Source organism: Ursus arctos, unplaced genomic scaffold (genome assembly GCF_023065955.2).
Source record: "Ursus arctos isolate Adak ecotype North America unplaced genomic scaffold, UrsArc2.0 scaffold_7, whole genome shotgun sequence".
Classification (NCBI taxonomy): domain Eukaryota; kingdom Metazoa; phylum Chordata; class Mammalia; order Carnivora; family Ursidae; genus Ursus; species Ursus arctos.
The window spans coordinates 24,881,366-24,901,109 of NW_026623089.1; the positions used below are offsets into that span (position 1 = coordinate 24,881,366).

Genomic DNA, 19,744 nt, shown 5'->3' on the forward strand with positions numbered 1-19,744 from the left:
CTACTACTGGGTAGTCAACAAAGAATGCTGATTGATTGTCTTTCAAATCTGTACCCCCTAAAATCAGTATGATCTTGGGCTTCATTAACAGAAATACAGTTTCCGATCAAGGGAGTTAATATTAACTCCCAATTCAGGTTGTGTCCCGTTCTGGGTAGCATACACAACTACTGAGAGATGAGAGGGTAATGGGATAGGGAATAGAGAGAGACCTAGGGCAAAAACAAGGGCAAGGGTTAAGCAATTGCTTATGGCTAACTCGGAGAAGCTAAAACTTAAGGGTAAGACAATACAAGGTAGCTGTCTTCAAATAACCAGAGGGTCAAAGACTTAGATGTGGGAAAAGCACAAACAGGAACAAACAAATGCTGACTTCTTGCCTTGGGTCAGCTCGGCTGCCATCACCGGCAGCTTGCACTTAGTTCAGATGAAATAAGGTCAAAGTTTTTTTTCAAAAGGAATTCTTACTAGAAACAGAATTAAATACCCAAATCTGCATGAATAAGGTATATGAAGTGCATATACGAGAGCCCAACTTCCGTGGCTAAAAATAGATTTATTTGGCATAGCTGCAGGTCCCTTTGTCTTTGCCTAAGCCTCTCTGAGGTGATACTGAGCAAAGATGCTCGGAAGGGTAGTTTGTGGTAGTTGTAGTTTGGCAGACTGTGTGCTTGCCAGCTTTCTCGGTGCCTCCCTTAATTGCCATCCCAATCTTTTCCTTCTAGTACAGGCCAAAGTCATTTCCTGTGACCTTGGGCTTCGCTGAGCTTCCCCTCTGCTTCTACAGCATTGCGCTTCCCTCTTGATTCAGACACATTCTCATCTCGTGCCTGACAATTCCTTCTCTAGACTCCAAACTAACACAGATCTGTGCGCGCGCACCCCCACACGCACACCCCCCCACACACAATGACTCTCCTACAGTGACTTTGAATTCTTGAAAGTAATGCCTCTGACCCATTTATCTGTCCTATTTATCTTGCTCAAAGTATATCCTCTGTGATTCAATCCTAGATGAATATTCTTGTAGGATCACCAAGTTGTAATCGACTTATCAAATATATGTGCGACTAATTTTTAATTTTTAATTTTTTTTCTTTAACGTTCTAATAGTTGCAACCTCTGTGAATAGAGAAGATTCAAGCAGATGTTGATTCTGAATGTTCATCTTTGTTTTCTTTAGTAGGTCGTGACCAAAGAGTAGGTCCTCATTTTTATCCTTTTTAGTATGTTCTGCACATGAGTTTGATGACCGGCCTCTCTTCAAAACTGGACTGATGAAATCTTTTATTACCTATTGAGGTGAATAGTCGTTTGACAAATGAAATGTCATATTGATCTCCTAAAAGCTTGCCAAGTATTTGCTTACATGGAATGGACGTTATGGTTTAATCTTTACTACATTTTGATTTTGTTCTAATGGTGTCTATGGTTTTACAGAGGTTCTTATTGTGATACTCTTTTCATTTAAATGAGAACAGATTCTTTTTTTCCTTCGGATGTTTCTAAGAAAATGTTTTCCCAAGAGAAAAGCTGATTAGATGATATTTTAAATTAGGGATTGAAGAAGACAAAGGTTGCCAGGACAGATTTTTTTTTTCCTCCAAAAAAAGACATAGAGGCAGTATTGCATAGTGGTTAAGGACATGAATTTTGAAGCCAGACTGAATGGCTTTGATTCCCAGCTTTGCTACTTGCAAGCTCTATGATCTCGGACATGTATAATTTCTCCGAGCTGTAGTTTTTCTTACGTGTAAACAGGGACAAAGGAACCTAACTCAAAGAGCTGTTATGAGAACGAATGACTATGTAAAGCATTCAGGACCACAGCTGGCATACAGCCTACTACCAAGTTCAAATATGGTCCCTATGTAGTCACTTCTTAGAATACTTTGCTGAATTAGTTCCTTTCTAATGAGTAAGTGGGTCCACTAATATTAAAAGATTGATGTTGAACCATTTATTATTTTTCCTGTCTTTGTTCATCTCCTTCTATGGATAACCAGGACGGGGGTGGGGACATAGGCTCTGAAGTCAGACCTGGATTCTGTTTTCACCCTAACTCTAGTCTTGGCTCTGCTGCTTATACTTTGCAGACTAGGTTAGTCCAGAGGCAATTTCACTTGCCAGGAGTTCCTTTTGCTGAACTCCAGGCTGACTTGATCAAAGATTGTCTAGCCCCGAAGGACCTCAGAAATTGTATATGCCACGTATGAATCCTTATGCCAGGAAATCATGGGAAATGATTACACTTCTCGGTTATTCATACTTACAGATTAACAGATGAACCTAAGTGAGTTAAATTTGTTTTATTTTGTTTTAATTTTGAGTAGGCTCCACGCCCAATGTGGAGCTTGAACTCACGATCCTGAGATTAGCAGTCACATGCTCTACTGACTGAGCCAGCCAGGCGCCCCTTAAATTTGTTTTAGGGACACCGGGCTGGCTCAGTCAGTAGAGTGTGCAGCTCTCAATCTCAGGGTCTTGAATTTGAGCCCCACATTGGGCATAAAGATTATTTTAAAAAATATATAATAAGCACTTCCAAGAAAAAATACTTTTTTGCCCAGCGCAATAATCAGCAATTAACTAGACCTGCTACTGATTGTATTCCAAAACTCCAGCCCTTATGCTAATGACTTTGGCTACGCTCTGCTAACATTCTATATCCCCTATGAATAAGAACATACGATAGAGCTGGAATGAAGTGTCTCAGACCTACACAGCAAAGACCACTTACCTCACCAAGGGAGAGAGTAGCCATGGGTGATCCACGGTAATTAATCGATGAGGATGGGGTCCGGAGACCCCTCCAAGATCAATCTTCATTTTTCTTTGTATCCTGAGCTTTCTCTATTTATTTGGAATCACTGAAGAATTGTGGAAACATAAATCTTTAAACATCTGCAGTGTGACTCACTGTGTCTTATTACAATCCTAGGGTATGTGTCTGTGTGTTTCAAGGGATGGTAAGAGGGAATTTATAAATTTTAGCTACTCACGACCCCCATCTAGTAAGCGTGTGGAGCATAAAAACATGAGCTCAATCAAAGCATCTAAAAGATCAATAGAGGAGGAGAGAAGCCATTTGACCTACATAATAACTGGTTTTTTTTCATCTTTCGAGGATTTGCAGCAAGGGATGGTAATTTAATAAAAACAATCCTTTGTTTGGCTGGATTCAGGAGCATGTACCCCTTTTGTAAATGGCATATCCATATGAGATATTTGAAAATGACAAAGCCATGATGACAAATGTAAACTGCACATTAGATTTGAATATGTCCCAAAGCCAGTAGTAGTGTATGTTCTATAAAGAAAAACAGAATTTCACATATGAGCTCTATTTTAAGATCCTACAAAGCCCCTCTCAGTTTTTTTCCATTTTAAGTTACTGTGCTTCCAGGCACACCAGCTTATTTGGTTCTTAGGGGAAAAAATGTATTCTTATGATTTAGATGTTTTTCAGGATCTTAGAGATTTCTGATGATATTATAATAAAAATAATCTCAACTGGAAATCAATGATGGGTGCTCATGAGCAAAAAACAATTCCAGCTATTGTTTCTTTTGTTTACATCCAGGGGTATTCCTGGCTTTTTCTCCAGGTTCCGTTTTGGAATCAATACTCTTATTAGATCTGGCTGATGTCGTCCTAATGGAATTCCTTCTAACTGAGATTGATCCAGGGTGGCTGTAGATAATGGTCTCAGCTGGAGCAGACGGTATAGTAGACTTTGTAATTATATTTTTCTGAGAGTTCCATACATTCTCTATCAGTGGATTTTTAAATTGAGGTGAAATTTACATGCTATAAAATTAGTCATTTTAAAGTGAACAATTCAGTGGCAGTTAGCCTGTGCACAATGCTATGCAGCTACCACCTCAGCCCAAAATAAACCCCAAACCCACAGAATAGTCACCCCCCCAGCACCCCCTCTCTTTAGCCTTGGCAACTACCAATCTGCTCTCTGTTCCAATGAATTTTTTAAAGACTTATTTAAAGAGAGAAAGCACGCACAAGGCAGAGGGGCAGAGGGAGAGGGAGAGAAAGTCTCAAGCAGACTCCACACACTGAGTGCGGAGCCCAACACGGGGCTCAATCTCAAGACCCCGAGACCATGGCCTGAGCTGAAACCAAGAGTCAGACATCATACCGACTGCTCCACTCAGGCACCACCCAGTGAATTTTCAAATACATTTTAAAAACTATTTCACGTTTGCCTCTAGAGTCATGGATGGCAGTCCTGGACTCTCTGCTTGTGTTCACAAGTAAGTTCTAGAAGTTTATCTGCAGGACTATATGTGACTTGCATTGTGTCTTGAGCTAAAATTTGGACTCTGGCTTCCAGACAATTGCTCAGATCTTGCCCCCTCTTTAGCCAGTGCGGTAAAATGAATCCTAACTATCCTGACTTTATTACCTTTTGAGGAATTGTCCCTTCTGTAATATCCCCTCATTTCCAGGCCCTTTGATAACTGAGCTGCAGAATTCCTTCGCAAAATTATTTTTAAAAACTCCTTTTTAACAGTTAGGTAATAGCACCCAATTCTATTTAGTTTTTAGTAGGAGGTGACTCGGTCAGATGGGCTCAGAGCCCAGTTTTGAGCTGTCACGACCTCACTGCAATGCAGGAAGCTAATAGGTTCAGGAAGTCTGCAAAGTATAGCAGTTTGCCTATGGGACTTGGTGTTGTCAAAGGTTTCTGGGGCAGAAAAACCTTAAGTAAAACCCAGTGAGGAAGGGGGGGAAAAGAGGATAAAAATAAAGATTTTTACTCCCTCAAGTGAGAGCACTTTCTTTTACATAGGAAGGCAATTAGGAAAGAGAAGCAAGCACGGCAGTCCGAAGACCCAGGTTCAAATCCCTGCACTCTTATTCTGTGACATTAGACAAGGACTTTAACCTCGTCATTCCAAGGCTCTATTTCTTTATTTGTAAAATGGGTCTACAAGTACTACCTAAAGAGTGGTTGTGAGGTTTAAATGAGATAATTCTGCTTACTGCCTACCACAGTGTCTGACACATAGTAGGCAGGTACTGAATAAATTAAAGCTGTTATTAGTCCCAGGATGCAAGGGATCTCTTTGTCTAATCAATCTGCACGTCGTATCAGTTATCACTAATGTGCTTTGTGGACAGGCATCCCCGCAATCTCACGGACTCACTGTGTTGTCCTGTTCTGTCATTAACAGTTCGTGTTGCCTGCTTCCCCTTCCCTTCTCCTCCCTGCTTTGTGATTCTGAACACTGTTTCCTTGTTACTGTAATTGTCCTGATTTAATAATTTATCAACTCCATAAGATGCTTTTAATTCTTTATAAATGAGCTCATGGCAATTAGTGGCAACTCATTGAAAATAGGAGATATAAATTAGAGCTAGGAATTATAAAAATGTAATAAAAGGGTGGTGGCTTTGTGTCCAGAAGGATCCATTCACGAAATGGTATTCTTAGAAGTGGCAACCAACATCTGTATTGCAAACCCCTCTATTGATGAGATTATTATTGTTCCTTAATAGGTCCTAAAAGATGCTTAATTGTTATAAAACTCTCATTGTTGGTGCGGGACTAACATCTCTCTTCCCAAGCAGTACGATGAACGTACCTTTGTGTGACATGCGAGTGCTCTTAGCCAGAGGCACTGAGAATGCCAGACTCATTCGGGATTCAGCAAGCTCCAGCATCATACCAGCATCAGTGTATTCCCCTCTTTTAGTCTCCATCCTGGAACCTGACATGGCTTTAGGAATCCCGACTTGGAGTCCATGGACTTCTGGACACATTAGGTAGATGGTTCAACACAGAGACCCAAGCTCCTTGATATGCACAAAGTTTTGTGTGTGTATTTTTCTGGGGAAAGTGTCCATAGTTTTCTCCAAGGGGTCTGTAATCCATAAAAGGTTAAGAATCATTACAGTAGAGGCAAATTCTATTATTGCTGCCTATGTTCTATTTAATATATGGGTTCTGCAGAAGTGTAACCCCGTCTTCAGAAAAATTGAGAAAAGATTCTCACTGTTTGGAACTACCTTTTATCATATGCATTCTGCCACTTCATCCTCAGAAATGCTCAACTTAAGCTAATTAAATCATTAACTAGGCAAGAATATGTTGTTTTGCACCATTTGTTTGGTTTGATTTCTCAACTCTCTGCCATAAACTGTCCACTTAGTGCATTTTGTGTTTCAGACAGTGTAAACACAGGCAGACTCTATCACTCTGAAGGCTTGGCAAAGGAAAAAACCTCTAAATGTGGATGCAAGGAGCAGGGAATATACAATTCCCGAATTATTTGGGGTACGGCTGTCTCACTGAACCAAAACAGTGCTTCTCTCTCTCTCTCCTTTTAAAAGATTTTATTTATTTGAGAGAGAGTGCATGAGCAGGGGGAGGGGCAGAGGGAGAGGAAGAAGCACACTCCCGGCTGAGCAGGAAGCCATCATGGGGTTCGATCCCAGGGCCCTGAGTTTATGACCTGAGCTGAAGGCAGACGCTTAACCAATGGAACCACCCAGGCACCCGTCTCTCTCTGTTTTTAAGTAAGCTTTACGCCCCACATGGGGCTTGAACTCACAACCCTGAGATGGAGTCACATGCTCTACCAACTAAGCCAGCCAGGCGCCCCCAAAACAGCACTTTTCTGTTAACAGTAGCAGCAAAAACCACAGAACACAGTTACGTTGGTGGGATTCGTGTGACTTTTAATTCTTATCTTACTAATGTTTTACAGTACGTGTGGGGAGTAGACAGGGATGGAGTGAGGGAAAGGAAGAAGAGAAAGTATCTGTCCAGTTCCCTGAACCGTTGAGGCAGGTCCTAGGATAAGAAAGTTCAGTAAAAGCATCACGCCCTTTCACAACAGCACTTTCAATGGAGGTGTGTGACAAGACACGGCAACTCTTTAGTCTGGTGGAAGGGACTGCAGGAGAGAATTAGCCCTACGTCAAACTTGGCACATGTGGAAGACGGGGCAATGCGGCTGCTGCCTGGTTGGGCGGATGGAGAGCGGGCTCTCCAGAGCGTACTTCCTAGCACTGGAGTGGGAGCACGTACGCATGCGCCTTCTCCAGCCTGAGCGTCGCTGCCTCTGCGGTAGGTAAAGGAGACCCACCAACCATGCAGCAATGGGAAAACCGTGGGGCAGGACTCTTTCAGAAAAGAGAAAGATTTCTTTTTTACGTTTGCTGGTGGTGTTGATTGACCAGAGGCGATTCCTTTTACTTTGGGGCAGTAGCATCGTGTCCTGGGGGTAACGTCATTACCCTTAGCACTCTTACAAGGCAGAGGAGAGTGAAAGCAAGGTCTCTCTAGGACCGAGACAGTGGGAAAGGGGCTACGTGGGTGCCGGGGTAAGGGCGTGAAACAGCTAATTCTAGATCACCACAAATGAACTCACGCAGATCAATGGGACCTTGGCTTTTTCCATTCACACAAATACCTCTTCTAGCTTCTACGACTAAATCTAAGGTCAGCTTAATCACAGCTTGGGGCACTATGACCGTGTTTCTAAAGTTAAAGTGAACAACTACATTCTTAATAAAGTACTTTTTCCCTCCTAAATAAATGGATTTGAATAATCTGAAAGCCTAAAGTCTAGGGAGTCTTTTCATTATTTGTTGGGGACAACCCTTAAAACTCATCACTGCCATTTTTCTTCACTTACAGAATTGGAAGGACGTGGAACGGGCAGGGAGAAGTCATGACACGAATCACAGAAATGGTCAACATGCATCTAATTTTATCCATTGAACAAAGAGAGCTAAAGGGGGCAAGTTCTTATGAGAAGAACCTAACTGTGTTTAAGGGGGAAGAATACGACACTAGCCTTTTTTTTTCCTGAAGGGAAGAAAAGGAGAGATGGAATTGCGAGGGGTGGGAGGAAGTGTCTGTCAAACAAACACCTACCACTTGTGAAGCAGTTTTGTCAGAGTGGAGTCGGATGTGGACCATTGGTTTATCTTTGGCAGTGATCTTATGTTTTAGGTACCTAGAAGGAGACTATATGGCTGGGTGATGTCTGGGGAGAGTGAGCGAATATCAGTTTTCATTTCAATTCACAGCAAATGATGATGATCACAGATTTAGCACCTTAGTCTGTACTTCCTCTGTACCCGAATCATCTAACGCTGCGAAGCCTGAGCTTTAGGGGAGAAAGCTGAGTTCTTCGATAACTCCTCTGTGATTGCTCGAGGACTGCACTTTGCTCCAACCTAAGGGCTGGTTTTCTTATTAGAGAAAGTGAAGTATTCAATGCTAACTAGGAGACTGAAGCCTTGAAGACATTTTATAGTGGTGACAGGTGTTTTGGTTCAGGAATAGGCTCTTTAACAAGTCAAATGCATATTATCCCCTCTTAAGCATTAACTTTTTTTTTTTTTTAAGCAACAGAATTATATTTTTTGGCTTGAAGTGGTGCTTTCTTCTATAACTGATTTCTCGGTTTTCTTAGTAGATATTACTGTCTCCTCCAGTATTTCTTCAAAGCTTTCCCCTATCTGGGAGGTTTTCCTAGAGGCTGCCTTAGAAGCCTCCTCCTCCTCCTCCTCCTCCTCTTTCTTAAGAGACAGCCCCGTGGATGAGACTTTGGTGGTTGCAGAACTGAGGATTCTAGGCGGGAGCAGATAAGCTGGATTGGGGGGTGGATTCAGCCCTGAAATGCTTAATCCACTGGTGCTAAAACGTGTCTCCTCGCCTTCCAGCAGTTTCCTGTAAATCCAACAGAGAAAAAGTCTTAGGAAGTCAACTGGTAACTTTTTTTAAAAAAAGAACTTAACCCTCCAGTTTCTATTCATTTTAGAAAGATTCCATAAGACCCTGCAGTTTCTTCGTGAGGTTGAGACCAATAAATATTGACTTCCAAGGTTCAAAGACTTGGAGTTTATCTAGCACGTGCATACGCGTACATGCTTGCGTGCGTGTGCGGACACACCACACACACACACACACACACGCACACACACACACACTCGCACATCTTTAGCATCAGCTGTGCTGAAAGCACTGTCAGAGGGAAACCTATCCTCTTCACAGATAGGTTCAAAAAGGAATTTTTGTTCATTTCCCCTTGGCCTCATCACACCCATTTTTGGCACTTAGGAGCCTACAAAGCTCTAGGGAGAAGTAATTTCACTAATTAAAACCTTAAGAGCAACAGGGATAAGGAGGTGAGAAACCCACAGCGGAGGGATGAGCTGCTGCATCAGCCTGAAGTTGAGATTTGTACTTTCTCAACGCAGAGGAGGACAAAGGGAATGGAACCAGCAACTTCAAAAACCAGTGAGTACAACTGTTTCAGATACCAGACTTTTTCTCAGCCTAACCTAACCAGCATCATAAGAGTGGCCCCAATGCCTTCTCTTATCTCTAATAATTTTTATCATCTTTTCTTTAAAATCAGAAACTCAGGACACTATCAAAAACTCTTGGAGTTTTGTTTTGAAAAGGTATACATAGTGTAAAAGAAAAAAAAAATTCTTAGATCTGGATAGAAGCTGGGCTCTTCCCTTTACCAGCACTGCGACTCAGAACAAGTTACATGGTCAGTCTGTGGTTCAAGTTTCCTGGTCTGAAAAATGGAAATAATATGACCAGATACCTAGATAATTTAAATATAGTTTCTAATATAGTGCCTGGCACATAGTAGCCATTCAAAAAATAGTAGCTACTGTTATTACCTTTTTTTTTTTTAAGGTAAATATTCACTTGAACATTGTTTCAGTAGAAATCCAAAGGGATACCTCACCTATTAGGACGTTCCATGTTGTATAAGCCCTATTTTTAAAAGTTAGAATCTGATGGGTTTTATTCAACCTCTGGATACTCAGTTATCTCCTTCCATGCTAGCAGAGGTAGGCAGACGACTCCAGGACGAGTAAGGTGGAGTTGGGATATAAAGAAGCTGAGGGACAGAGGAGTCAGCTCACCTGGAAGGGGCTGGGGATGACTTTCCTCCTCCCTTCTCACCCATCAGAAATCGGAGAGACTATAAAACCACTTAGCCACTTATTCGGGTAGCTGTGCCCCAGGTGGCTGGATCTGCTCGGGTGAGCATGTCCTCTGAAATACCTGTAAGCTGCTATCTCAATATCCAGAGCCATTTTGACATTCAGCAAGTCCTGGTATTCCCGAAGGTGGCGCGCCATCTCACTCTTGGTGTTCCTCAGGTCATTCTCCAGCTGCCCAATGCTATCCTGAAAAGTGACATATCCAACGTATTTGAGCCAGCTGAAATTCAGTGAGATTTCCACAAAGCGAGGATTCTCAACCCTGACTGCACATTAACAATCCAGGCCTGTCCCCCAGCCCAGATTCCGATTCATTTGTTCTGGGGTGGGGTCCCAGCCTCTGCGTTCTTTCATAAGGTCCCCAGGAGATTCGGATGCGTGGTAAGGGCTGGGAACTTCTACTGCGAGGCATGTGCATCTCAAAAGCGCACCAGGGAGCTATTTTCTCTCTCTCGTTACACTTACCCCTGAAACTAATACCACACTGTATGTTAACCGACTGGAATTTAAGTAAAAACTTCAAACAAAACAAAACAAAAACCCCTTACTTCTCATCCCTCCCTTGCTTGTTGCACTGCTGCTGAATAATTCAGTTGTTGCCTGTCCCTTCCAAAACCCACAGCCTCAGGTTAGGAGCTTAGACTCAGAAAATTCCAACTGTGAAAAGCACAGAGAGGACAGCAAGTCTTTTCTGCCTCCATCCGTTTTGATGGTTTCCTGGAGGTCTGCTACTCGATCACCTTACTGAAAGCATTTTACGCGACAGATAAGAAGGAAGCAGAAATACTCCACAGAATTTTTTTAATCCGAATGGCAGATTGAAATTATATTTTTAAGAAAGAAACTAGGGGGCACCCAAATGGCTCAGTCGTTGGGTAGCCGGCTCTTGATTTTGGCTCAGGTCATGATCTCGGGGTCGTGAGGTCAAGCCCTGCACTGGGCTGTGCACTCACTGTAGAGTCAGCTTGGGCTTCTCTCCCTCTGCCGCTCCTCCCACTTGAGCTTGCTCTCTCTCTCTCTCTCTCTCCCCCCCAAATAAATAAGTAAATAAAATCTTTAAAAATATATATATAAATAAAAAGGAAACTAGGTCCATATAATAGTTTTGCTCCAAATTCTTTCAGGTGCAAACCCAGACACAGAAGAAAAATAGCTTACAATTTTTTCTTAAGATTGATTTATTTGAGAGAGAGAGAGAGTGCGCGAACGCATGCGTGCACACTCGGTTCGGGGTGGGGAGGGTTGGCACGCAGGGGCAGAGGGAGGGAAACTTCAAGCAGGCTCCCCACTGAGTGCAGAGCCCAACTCTGGGCTTGATTCCATGACCCATGAGATCACGACCTGAGCTAAAAACAAGAGTCCGAGGCCTAACTAAACGAGCCGCCCAGGCGCCCCCAGAGGGTCTTTTAAAAACACAGCAGATCCAGTTGTTCACCTGCTGGAAGCCCTCTAACAGCTTGACAATAAAGTCCAAACTCCTAAGCACGACCTATACTATTGCCCTTGCTCGAAGTGTTTCAGCTACCCTGGCTTTCTCTTTGCTCCTTAAACTTATTAAATTCATTCCTGTTCCAGGCCCTTTAGGCTAGCTACTTCCCCTGTTTGGAATGTTCTGTAGTAGGTCTTCTGTGGCCGAAGATTCCGTTCAAATGCCCTCTACTCAGTCCTCCTTTGTGTCCAATTTAAGTACACTTCCCACCCCGATCTAGCATGCTATTTTACCCCAAGCCAGCACAGTGGCTAGCCCATGAAGGGGCTTTGTTGCAAACGAGAAAAAGGCACCTCCAGCAGGAGGACAAATGAGAAGAAAGTGGCCGCTCTGCTCTTAGCTCTTATCATTATCTGAAATTTTCTCGTTCGTTCATTACTAGTTTATTTTCTGTCACCTCTCTCTGGCTCATGGTTTTCCACCTACGCACTGTTGACATGTGGGCCTAATTCTTTGCTGTGGGGGCTGTGCTGTGAACGTTGAATGTTTAGCAGCAACCCTGACCTCCGCCCACCAGCAGCACGCACCCTCCTTCCGGTTGTGATAACCAACGATGTCCCCAGGCATTGCTAAATGTCCCCCAGAAGGCAAGTCACTCCTGTCGGAGAACTACTGCTCTAGAATGTAATTTATGTGGAAAGGGGGGCTGATTCTGTTTGGTTCACCCCTGGAAGCCCAGAGCCTAGCACAATGCACCGTGGAGAAGCTCCGTGAGCAATCGTTAAATGAATGAACGGTGCTACGTGAGCACTTCCTGTCCTCTGACCTGAAAAGATGTGAGCAAATAACCCATATAATTCAGTTGCAACTTTGTCGACATGAAGAACACGTAATTGAGAGTATCTTTTGTGAAATAGTGATGCAGATAAACATCAGAAACCTCCAGAAGTAAGTGGTGAGGGGTCCTTGTAACTTCCCTCATGGGGATGACGAAGTGATGGTGGAAAGCTGGGCTGATGACATCGGGGGGGGGGGGGGCGTGGGGTGGTGATGCAAACCTCCAAATCAAGAGAATCTGCAGAAAAAATGAAAATTCATACCTCCTACCTGTTCTATAAATATTGACGGGAATGCCGCAAAGGAGAGACTCAATCAACTGATGGGTACAGAGCAAGGAATGACAAGCAGTAGGGAAAATACATATGACACGGACAGTGATGGAAATATTCCAAAGTGTGTTAAGAGATCATAAGGGCTTAAAGTGATTTTACCAAGCATTTTACCCGATGGTTGGTCATTGAGGTTAAACTAACCTATAAGCAAGTCTGCTAGTGGTGCGCTGAGGGTAAGAGAAGCAATATTACTGTGGTAAAGGGGAAAGGGAGAAAGGGGAGGAAGACTTCTCAGTATGCAAAGGACAGGAGAAATGAAATCTGAGGAAAAGAGGAGGATTTCATCAGGATCTTTGGCTTGCATTTCTTGCTCTGCCTAAATATCTAATACACTTCAGTCAGTTTTCTATATTTTAGTTTCTTCAAAATTTCCATTTCTACATATAGAAAATTATAATATTTATTCTTTTCTGAAGTGTTCTGTGATTCTCAAGTTAGGATTCCGATTTAAGGCACCTCACATTATTGTATGAGTCCATTATCTATTAAATTAGATAACAGGCATTTAAACAGCACTTGTCACGTAGACATTGCTCAATAAATTATTGTTATAGAGTCATACCATCTGACTCTATACCCTTTTTAATCATATGGATAAATTAATTATGAGCCCTCCCTACAACCCCTTGGATTATTAAGGAAAGCAATGTATAATAAAACTTTTAATATTAGATAGTTGAAGGCATATTCCTTGAAGCATCTGATATTTTTTAAATAATGATTCTGAATAAAAAGCCTTTCTAAAGGGGCTTGTACCATTTTTTAAAAATACTCATTTATTGAAGTAATCTCTACTTCCAACATGGGGCTCAAACTCATGACCCTGAAATCAAGAGCGGCACGCTTCGACTGAGCCAGCCAGGTGCTCCATGGGAGTGGGGGGTACCAATCTTAATTAGGACGTAAACATAATGCAACCTTTCTTAGCAACTACAGGTTATGATAATGATCAATTACTTTTCTATAATTCTATGATGTCTTTTATCTTTTAGGTCAACTGAGGTATACCAGATTGTATATTTCTACCCTAAATGGCCCCAAAGAGCAGTGTTTGCATTAGTGCTTGCTACTGATTGGTTTTCTTTGTTCTGAGAGTTAAACTAATGCTACTAGTTCTCGAGGATGCCTGACTCCATTAGTCCCTCTTCTCTATCTTGCAGCATGCTTGAAATTTAAAAGACAAAGTGCTTTAGAATCATGTAAAGTAAGAATGAATATGTTAGGGCCATCAGAGGGGTCAACTTCCCTATATGTGATTTGGACATGGACGTTTTGTCTCATTAGCAGGTTAATAAGGTCCCTTTTAAAACAACATTTTTGTTTCAGAGCTGTGGTTGATGGATAAAAAGATTGGGAGCTGAGTTCTAGATAGACGAGATTTCCTTGAAATTTTATGTTACACATTTCACACGTCTATTTTATGGATCAGAGAAGACAAACAGCATGACTCTGCTCCTTTCAGAAGGAACTGGGCTGACTGCTGACCATTGCTCTTCAACATCTAGTCCCTTTGTTTGCGCTCTCTTCAGCCCACACCAGACTGTCTCGCGTTGCCCTTCAAAAGCCCTGCCAAGATGGCCTCCAGCTGGAAATCTGAGCAGAGTACTGCAGTCCGCCCCCACCCCCAACCACGCAGCTGCTGCTGGCTTAGCCTGAGGGAATGGCAGAGGCACTCCCAGTTCCAGCTGGGGTCCCTCCTGGAGTAGTAGCTAAGTGCTGAGCATCTTCCCAAGAGCTGGAAGGATGCAGGCCAGGAATAAGGGAAAGACCAGGCCACACAAGCATCTGCAGTGGAGAAAAGGAACCACAAACAGTGCTATGGATTTCATCCCTTTTGGGAGCCCTCAGCCAGGTGAGCAGTAGTAGTGAGCACAGCACAGCCTGAAAGAAAGAGCTCCTCCAGAATTACTGGCTGAGGAGAGAGGATTTTTATAGGTGACCCACCCATATGCCTTATTCTCTCTCCTGTCTTTGCTTGCTTGCTTCCTTCCTCTCTTTTTTTCCCTACTGTACTTTAATATCTTGCATTAGATGAGCTGGTTTATATTGTGAAGTGTGGTTTAGGTTAGCGCACCCCCAAGTCAGCCAGAGAACAATAGGATGCAGCACTTTTACTGAAAATGCATATTCCTGGGCTGCACCTGAGAACTACTGAATCCAAATCTTCGGGAGCAGGCCTGAGAATCTTTCTGTTAAGCCCCCAAGTGACCTTGGTGGAACGATGGGTTTAGGAACTACAAGTTTACACTTATTTCTGTAGCAGAGCTTTCAAGGTGGCCTTGGTGACAGTAATACGATGAGGCAGGGAGGGGCAAAAACAAAACTAAAAACACCAGAAGAGTTAAAAAGAAAAAAGGACCAAATGTAGTTTCTTCTTGAATTCTAGTTGCAGAGATAAATCTATCAAGCCATAGATTTATATGCAGCCAGTGTCACCCCCAATCTCCAAGAGGGCAGCCCCTTTTTGCTATTTCATTAGGTTGTATTCCAATCTCATATTGGAGAGAAGAGGGCAGACTTGGCTCATCTCCCTGGGGAGCATTAACTAATGGTGAGTTTGATTGTTCAGCAAGGTCTTTCAAGGAAAACTTTGGCTTTCCAAGACTGACCATAGTATAGGGTCAGGGCCTCCAGTATCCTGCCAAAATATCCTTAGGTGTCTTTGACAGAACAGGGCCTGTAATGGTGGTAAAGCAGCTATGCAGGAAACAGATTCACCCTGGGTCAGAAATGGAAAAGTGTTCAGCTATAGAGGGTGGCTACATTTGGCTTTTGAAGACAATGGCCCTAGCTCTTCATAATTTCTCCTGTTGCCTGATTTGGACTCTCTCATATATTATTGTGTACTTACTATGTCACCTTGAATCATACTTCACCCTTTCAAAAATGTAATAAGCTTTCTGTTCTAGAATAGGCTGTCAGCATTCTGAGAAGGGAAAATGCGACTTTAATGGGGCTCTTCTCTGTATCTTAGAGGGTGGCAAGCTTGCAAAGGAAAATGGGCCTATCACTGATCTCTGAAGCAGAAGAAAAAGAACAGCCTCCCATTACTGCAGTGGAAGGGGAGGGGGGGTGGAGGGAGAGGGCAAGAAAACAATGGCTGAATCTCACTGTGGAGAAGGAGGCTTTTCATCTTGGCCAAGACTGCTAAAATTGTTAGAGAAAACAGCCAGAGGATTCCCTTGTGACTTCAGGCCTTGAGGATCAGCAGGTGAGGTTGTGAGCCACTCCTCAGCCTGAAGTCCTAAGGGGTAGGAAATAGCTTTCTGTTGTCTCATTTGGTCTTCCATTCCACCAGCAGGTCCACTGAGGCTCTGAAGGTGAACGCTGCCGGGGGCAGCACTGCAGAGCTGCGGATGCGGCAGTTTTTGTAGGGTTTTTGTTTGTTTGTTTCCTGCAGACTGTGTCTGGATGACCCTACTATTGTCTGACACTGAAAGCCTTTTCAAGCAAACAAAACAAGTCGGACAATACTGTCACTACCTCTTAGAATGTAGGGCTGCACCAAGTAAACAGAGGGCATGGCAAAGCCCAATGCAGATGGCAGTGTAGTTGCACAGAAGTTAGCCTTTTTGTAGAAATACTGGGCTAGCCCTTCAGAAGACCACCTAGCTCATCTTTTGAGGCTTCTGGAAGAACACATGACATCTCAGTTAACTAAATGTGATTAATTCAGGCCATGCAGGAGCTAGGCCACACCGTGAAAAATTCAAGTTACAGCTTTTGAAGCAGAATAGAAGTATTTACTTGAATAGCACTGTCATTCCGAACTACCAAAACAAATGGTCCAGGCAAGCTTTCTTCTTTTAGCAACGGGGCAGTTTATAATGGACAATAAATACTTGCACACCAATAATAATTCTTTAGCTGTAGACTAAAATAGTACTTTTGAGGTTTTACTCCTTTCTTTGTTCTATTTTATTCATGTTCCAAACCCTATTGATTTTATCAAATGTAAACCTTGATCTTGGCCAGAATGAATCATTACAAATTTCTGAATTATTACCAGCCTACCCAATGGAGCTTTGATTGGACCTTGAAAATGAACCATACTATTTAGATTCCTTCCTGCCTCTGTACTCTTTGTAGTCATAAGCCCAGAATGCCCTATATAGTAAAACTGAAGATGCAGTGGCCTTTGTTTGGAGAGAAAAGGAAGAAAGATCCAATCAATACCTTCATAGGAGCTTAGAGGATGTGCAAAGATGAAAAAAAATAAGTGGCCTATGACAAAGATAGAGTCACCCATCTCTGTGATTTATCACATGCGCTGTGGATGGAAAATTGTTAAGGAGATGTGAATTTTCAAGTGGGACTTCACTGCTGCTGAGCAGATTAAGTGGTTTTTACTAAGTGCTAAGCCATCCATGACAGTGAAAATTGATGCTGTCCATGAGGTGACCTTTGATTGCAGGTAGCCAAGATTGATGTGATAGTGTTGCAGGAGAGAAAAAAAAAAAAAAAAAAAAAACCAAAGCAGTTAATTGCCTAGAGAGTCATAACTAGGACATGAGACGGGAGACACATCATTTCTGAGATGGAAAGAACTCTAGATCAGCACCGAGGACAGCGCCCCGACCATTCTCATTTGCTAAGTGGTGTAAAGCTTTCTTTAGGGAGAAATATCACAAGTAGGTGGACAAGGAAACGCTGCGTGTGTGTGTGTGTGTGTGTGTGTGTGTGTGTGTCGGTGTGTGTGTGTCGGTGTGTGTCGGTGTGTTGGGAGGGGAAGAGGGTAGGGAAGAGCAGTTGTAACTAGCCCAATCATCCAGCTCCTTGGTTCCCAATCTCTACTCTTTTGAAGGCAAAAGTCAAGAAAATGATTGGGCAGAACCCTTCCCAGTTCAGTCCAGAATTCTTTTCTCTAGCGCAGACCATACTCCATAAATACCAATTCCGGGGCCCACAGAAAGCCTTTCAGAGTCAACCAAACAATCCAGACAGCCGAGACAGCACTGCCAACATGAGAGACTGGAACCCAACTGCATTGGGTTCACTCCTACTTTGGGTGGGGGACTGTTCTTCAGGTCACCAGGGTGTTAATGTCCACTTGCGGACACGGAGGCACGAATTAGATTTTTGGATTCTGAAAAACAAGCTTAAGGGTTTTTTCTAAAAGGGCTCGGACAGGGACATGACGGGCAAGGAAAGAGGGTGACCACGACTCTAGAATGAAAAGTGTACACTCCAGGGCTTTTTGTTTGCCAGCGCCTCCAGTTGTGGGAAGGCGCAGGTGGGTGGGGGAGAGGACAGGACGCCCCTCCCTTTGCAGCGTTCCAGCCCTTACCTGGTAGCTAGCCACCTCTGCACTGTGCCGCTCCTCCAGCTCCAGGATCTGCCTCTCCAAGGACTCGTTGGCCCCACGCAGCCCCTCTATCTCGATGGTGCGTGCCTGCAGCTGACGCCGGTACTCATGAATCTCCTCGCGGCTTGCCCGGATGGCCTCGGTGCTGCGCGCTGCCTGCTCGTTCAGGTTGGCAAACTTGGACTTGTACCACTCCTCGGCTGACTGAAGGTTCTTGGCAGCCAGGGACTCATATTGGGCGCGGATCTCCCTCAGCGCCGAACTCAGGTCTGGTTTGGCCACAGCCACGTCCACCTCGGCCGCGGCCTGCGACGATGCCTGCAGCGTGGCCAGCAGCTCGGCCACCTCCTCGTCGTGCACCTGGCGCACGAAGGCCAGCTCGTCCAGCAGCGACTCCACCTTCTTCTCCAGGTCCAGGCGGGCCAGCGTGGCGCCGTCCACGTCGCGCTGCTGCGCTTTCAAGGCGCGCTCGGCACCTTCACGCCCTCGGCTCTCCTCCTCGCAGCGAGCCCGAAGCCGCTGCACCTCCTCGGCTAGCCCGTCGCGCTCCAGCAGGGCCTGCGCGCGCGCCGAGCTCGCCTCCTCCAGCTGCGCGCGCAGGTCGCGCAGCTCGCGCTGGAAGAGCTCGCCGACGCGCGACGGTTCGGCGTGGCGCTGCCGCAGCGCAGCCAGCTCGGCCTCGAGCGCGCGGTTCTGCGTCTCCAGCTGGTGCACCTTCTCGATGAACACCGCGAAGCGGTCGTTGAGGCCCTGCAGCTGCTCCTTCTCGTTGGTGCGGATGATCTTGTACTCGTTGGTGCGCGCCGCCGCCTGACTCAGGTCCAGCCCGTCGGACGCCGGGGGCCGGCGGTAGGCCAGGCCCAGGCCAAGCGACGAGGCCGAGGAGCAGGCGGCCGAGGAGGCCACATTGCAGCGGGACAGCGACTGCGAGCGGAAGCTACCCGCGCCACCGGCGCTGGAGAGGCGTGAGGACAGGCGAGAGCCATCTCCAAACACCTTGCGGTAGGAGGAGGAGGCGCACAGGTAGTGCTCCGAGCCGAAGCTCATGGTGCCGGGACCAGGGCCGGGAGAGCGGCTGCGGCTGAAGATACTGAGCAGAGAAGAGGTGCGCCAGACGGGGCGCGGCTGGGCGGTGTGCACCGGGTTTTAAGGCGCCGGGGCTGGGGCGGCGCGTTGGGGGCGGAGCTCCTGCTCCGGGTCTGGTGGAGAGAGGGAAGGGGGGCATCCAGGAGCGGGGGCGGGGAAGCGCAGTGACAACTGCAGCTGCGCGCGCGGCGGACCTAGGGCGCGGAGACAAAGCGATTTGCGTAGAAGCCGCTCCCTGTCCGCAACGCCCCTCCCCAAGGATTGTCTGGTTGGGAAGTACTTTAGCGGAGGGGTGCCTCAACGCCTGGGGTTTCTCATCAGAGACCACCCGGCTCTGTCGCTTCCCTCGACCCTGTCCTCTTTGCCCCCCTTAAACCCACCCGGAGTCAGGGTTTTCTGGGAGGTGTCCCGAACGCCCGCCCATCCCTCCCCGGGAGCTCCTGAGGGTGAGGCCCTGTTTCTCCCATTAGAGTGGGGACTTTGTATCTTCCCTCAGGCTTTGTCCCTTCCCTCCGCCAGCTAGGGGTTCCCAGGGGATAGAGTGGGTCTACGTCAGAGAGCATCTTATCAGCTGTTCCTCTGCAGCTCTCGGAAGCTCCCAGGGCGGGTGGCTGGGCGGAATGCTCATGACGCCCCCGGGAAAGAGGGGAGATAGATAAAGAACACGGGCCTGAGTTGCAGTTAGTAGAAGGAAGCGCAGGAAAGAGCTGGGATGGCTGCAATCTGCAAAACTAAAATGCCCCTGAC

The 19,744-nt window shown here is 45.2% G+C and overlaps 1 protein-coding gene across 1 annotated transcript; it reads right to left on the reverse strand.

The window, feature by feature from the left end:
• Positions 1-8,191: 8,191 nt before the first annotated feature.
• Positions 8,192-18,959, reverse strand: INA (internexin neuronal intermediate filament protein alpha). The gene is made up of 3 exons (XM_026494028.3): positions 17,894-18,959; positions 10,067-10,191; positions 8,192-8,707 (listed from the first exon to the last, which is right to left on the reverse strand). Exons 1-3 carry the CDS (start codon positions 18,956-18,958, stop codon positions 8,392-8,394), a joined length of 1,506 nt encoding a protein of 501 aa, XP_026349813.1. The 5' UTR covers position 18,959; the 3' UTR covers positions 8,192-8,391.
• Between the last annotated feature and the right edge of the window lie 785 nt (positions 18,960-19,744).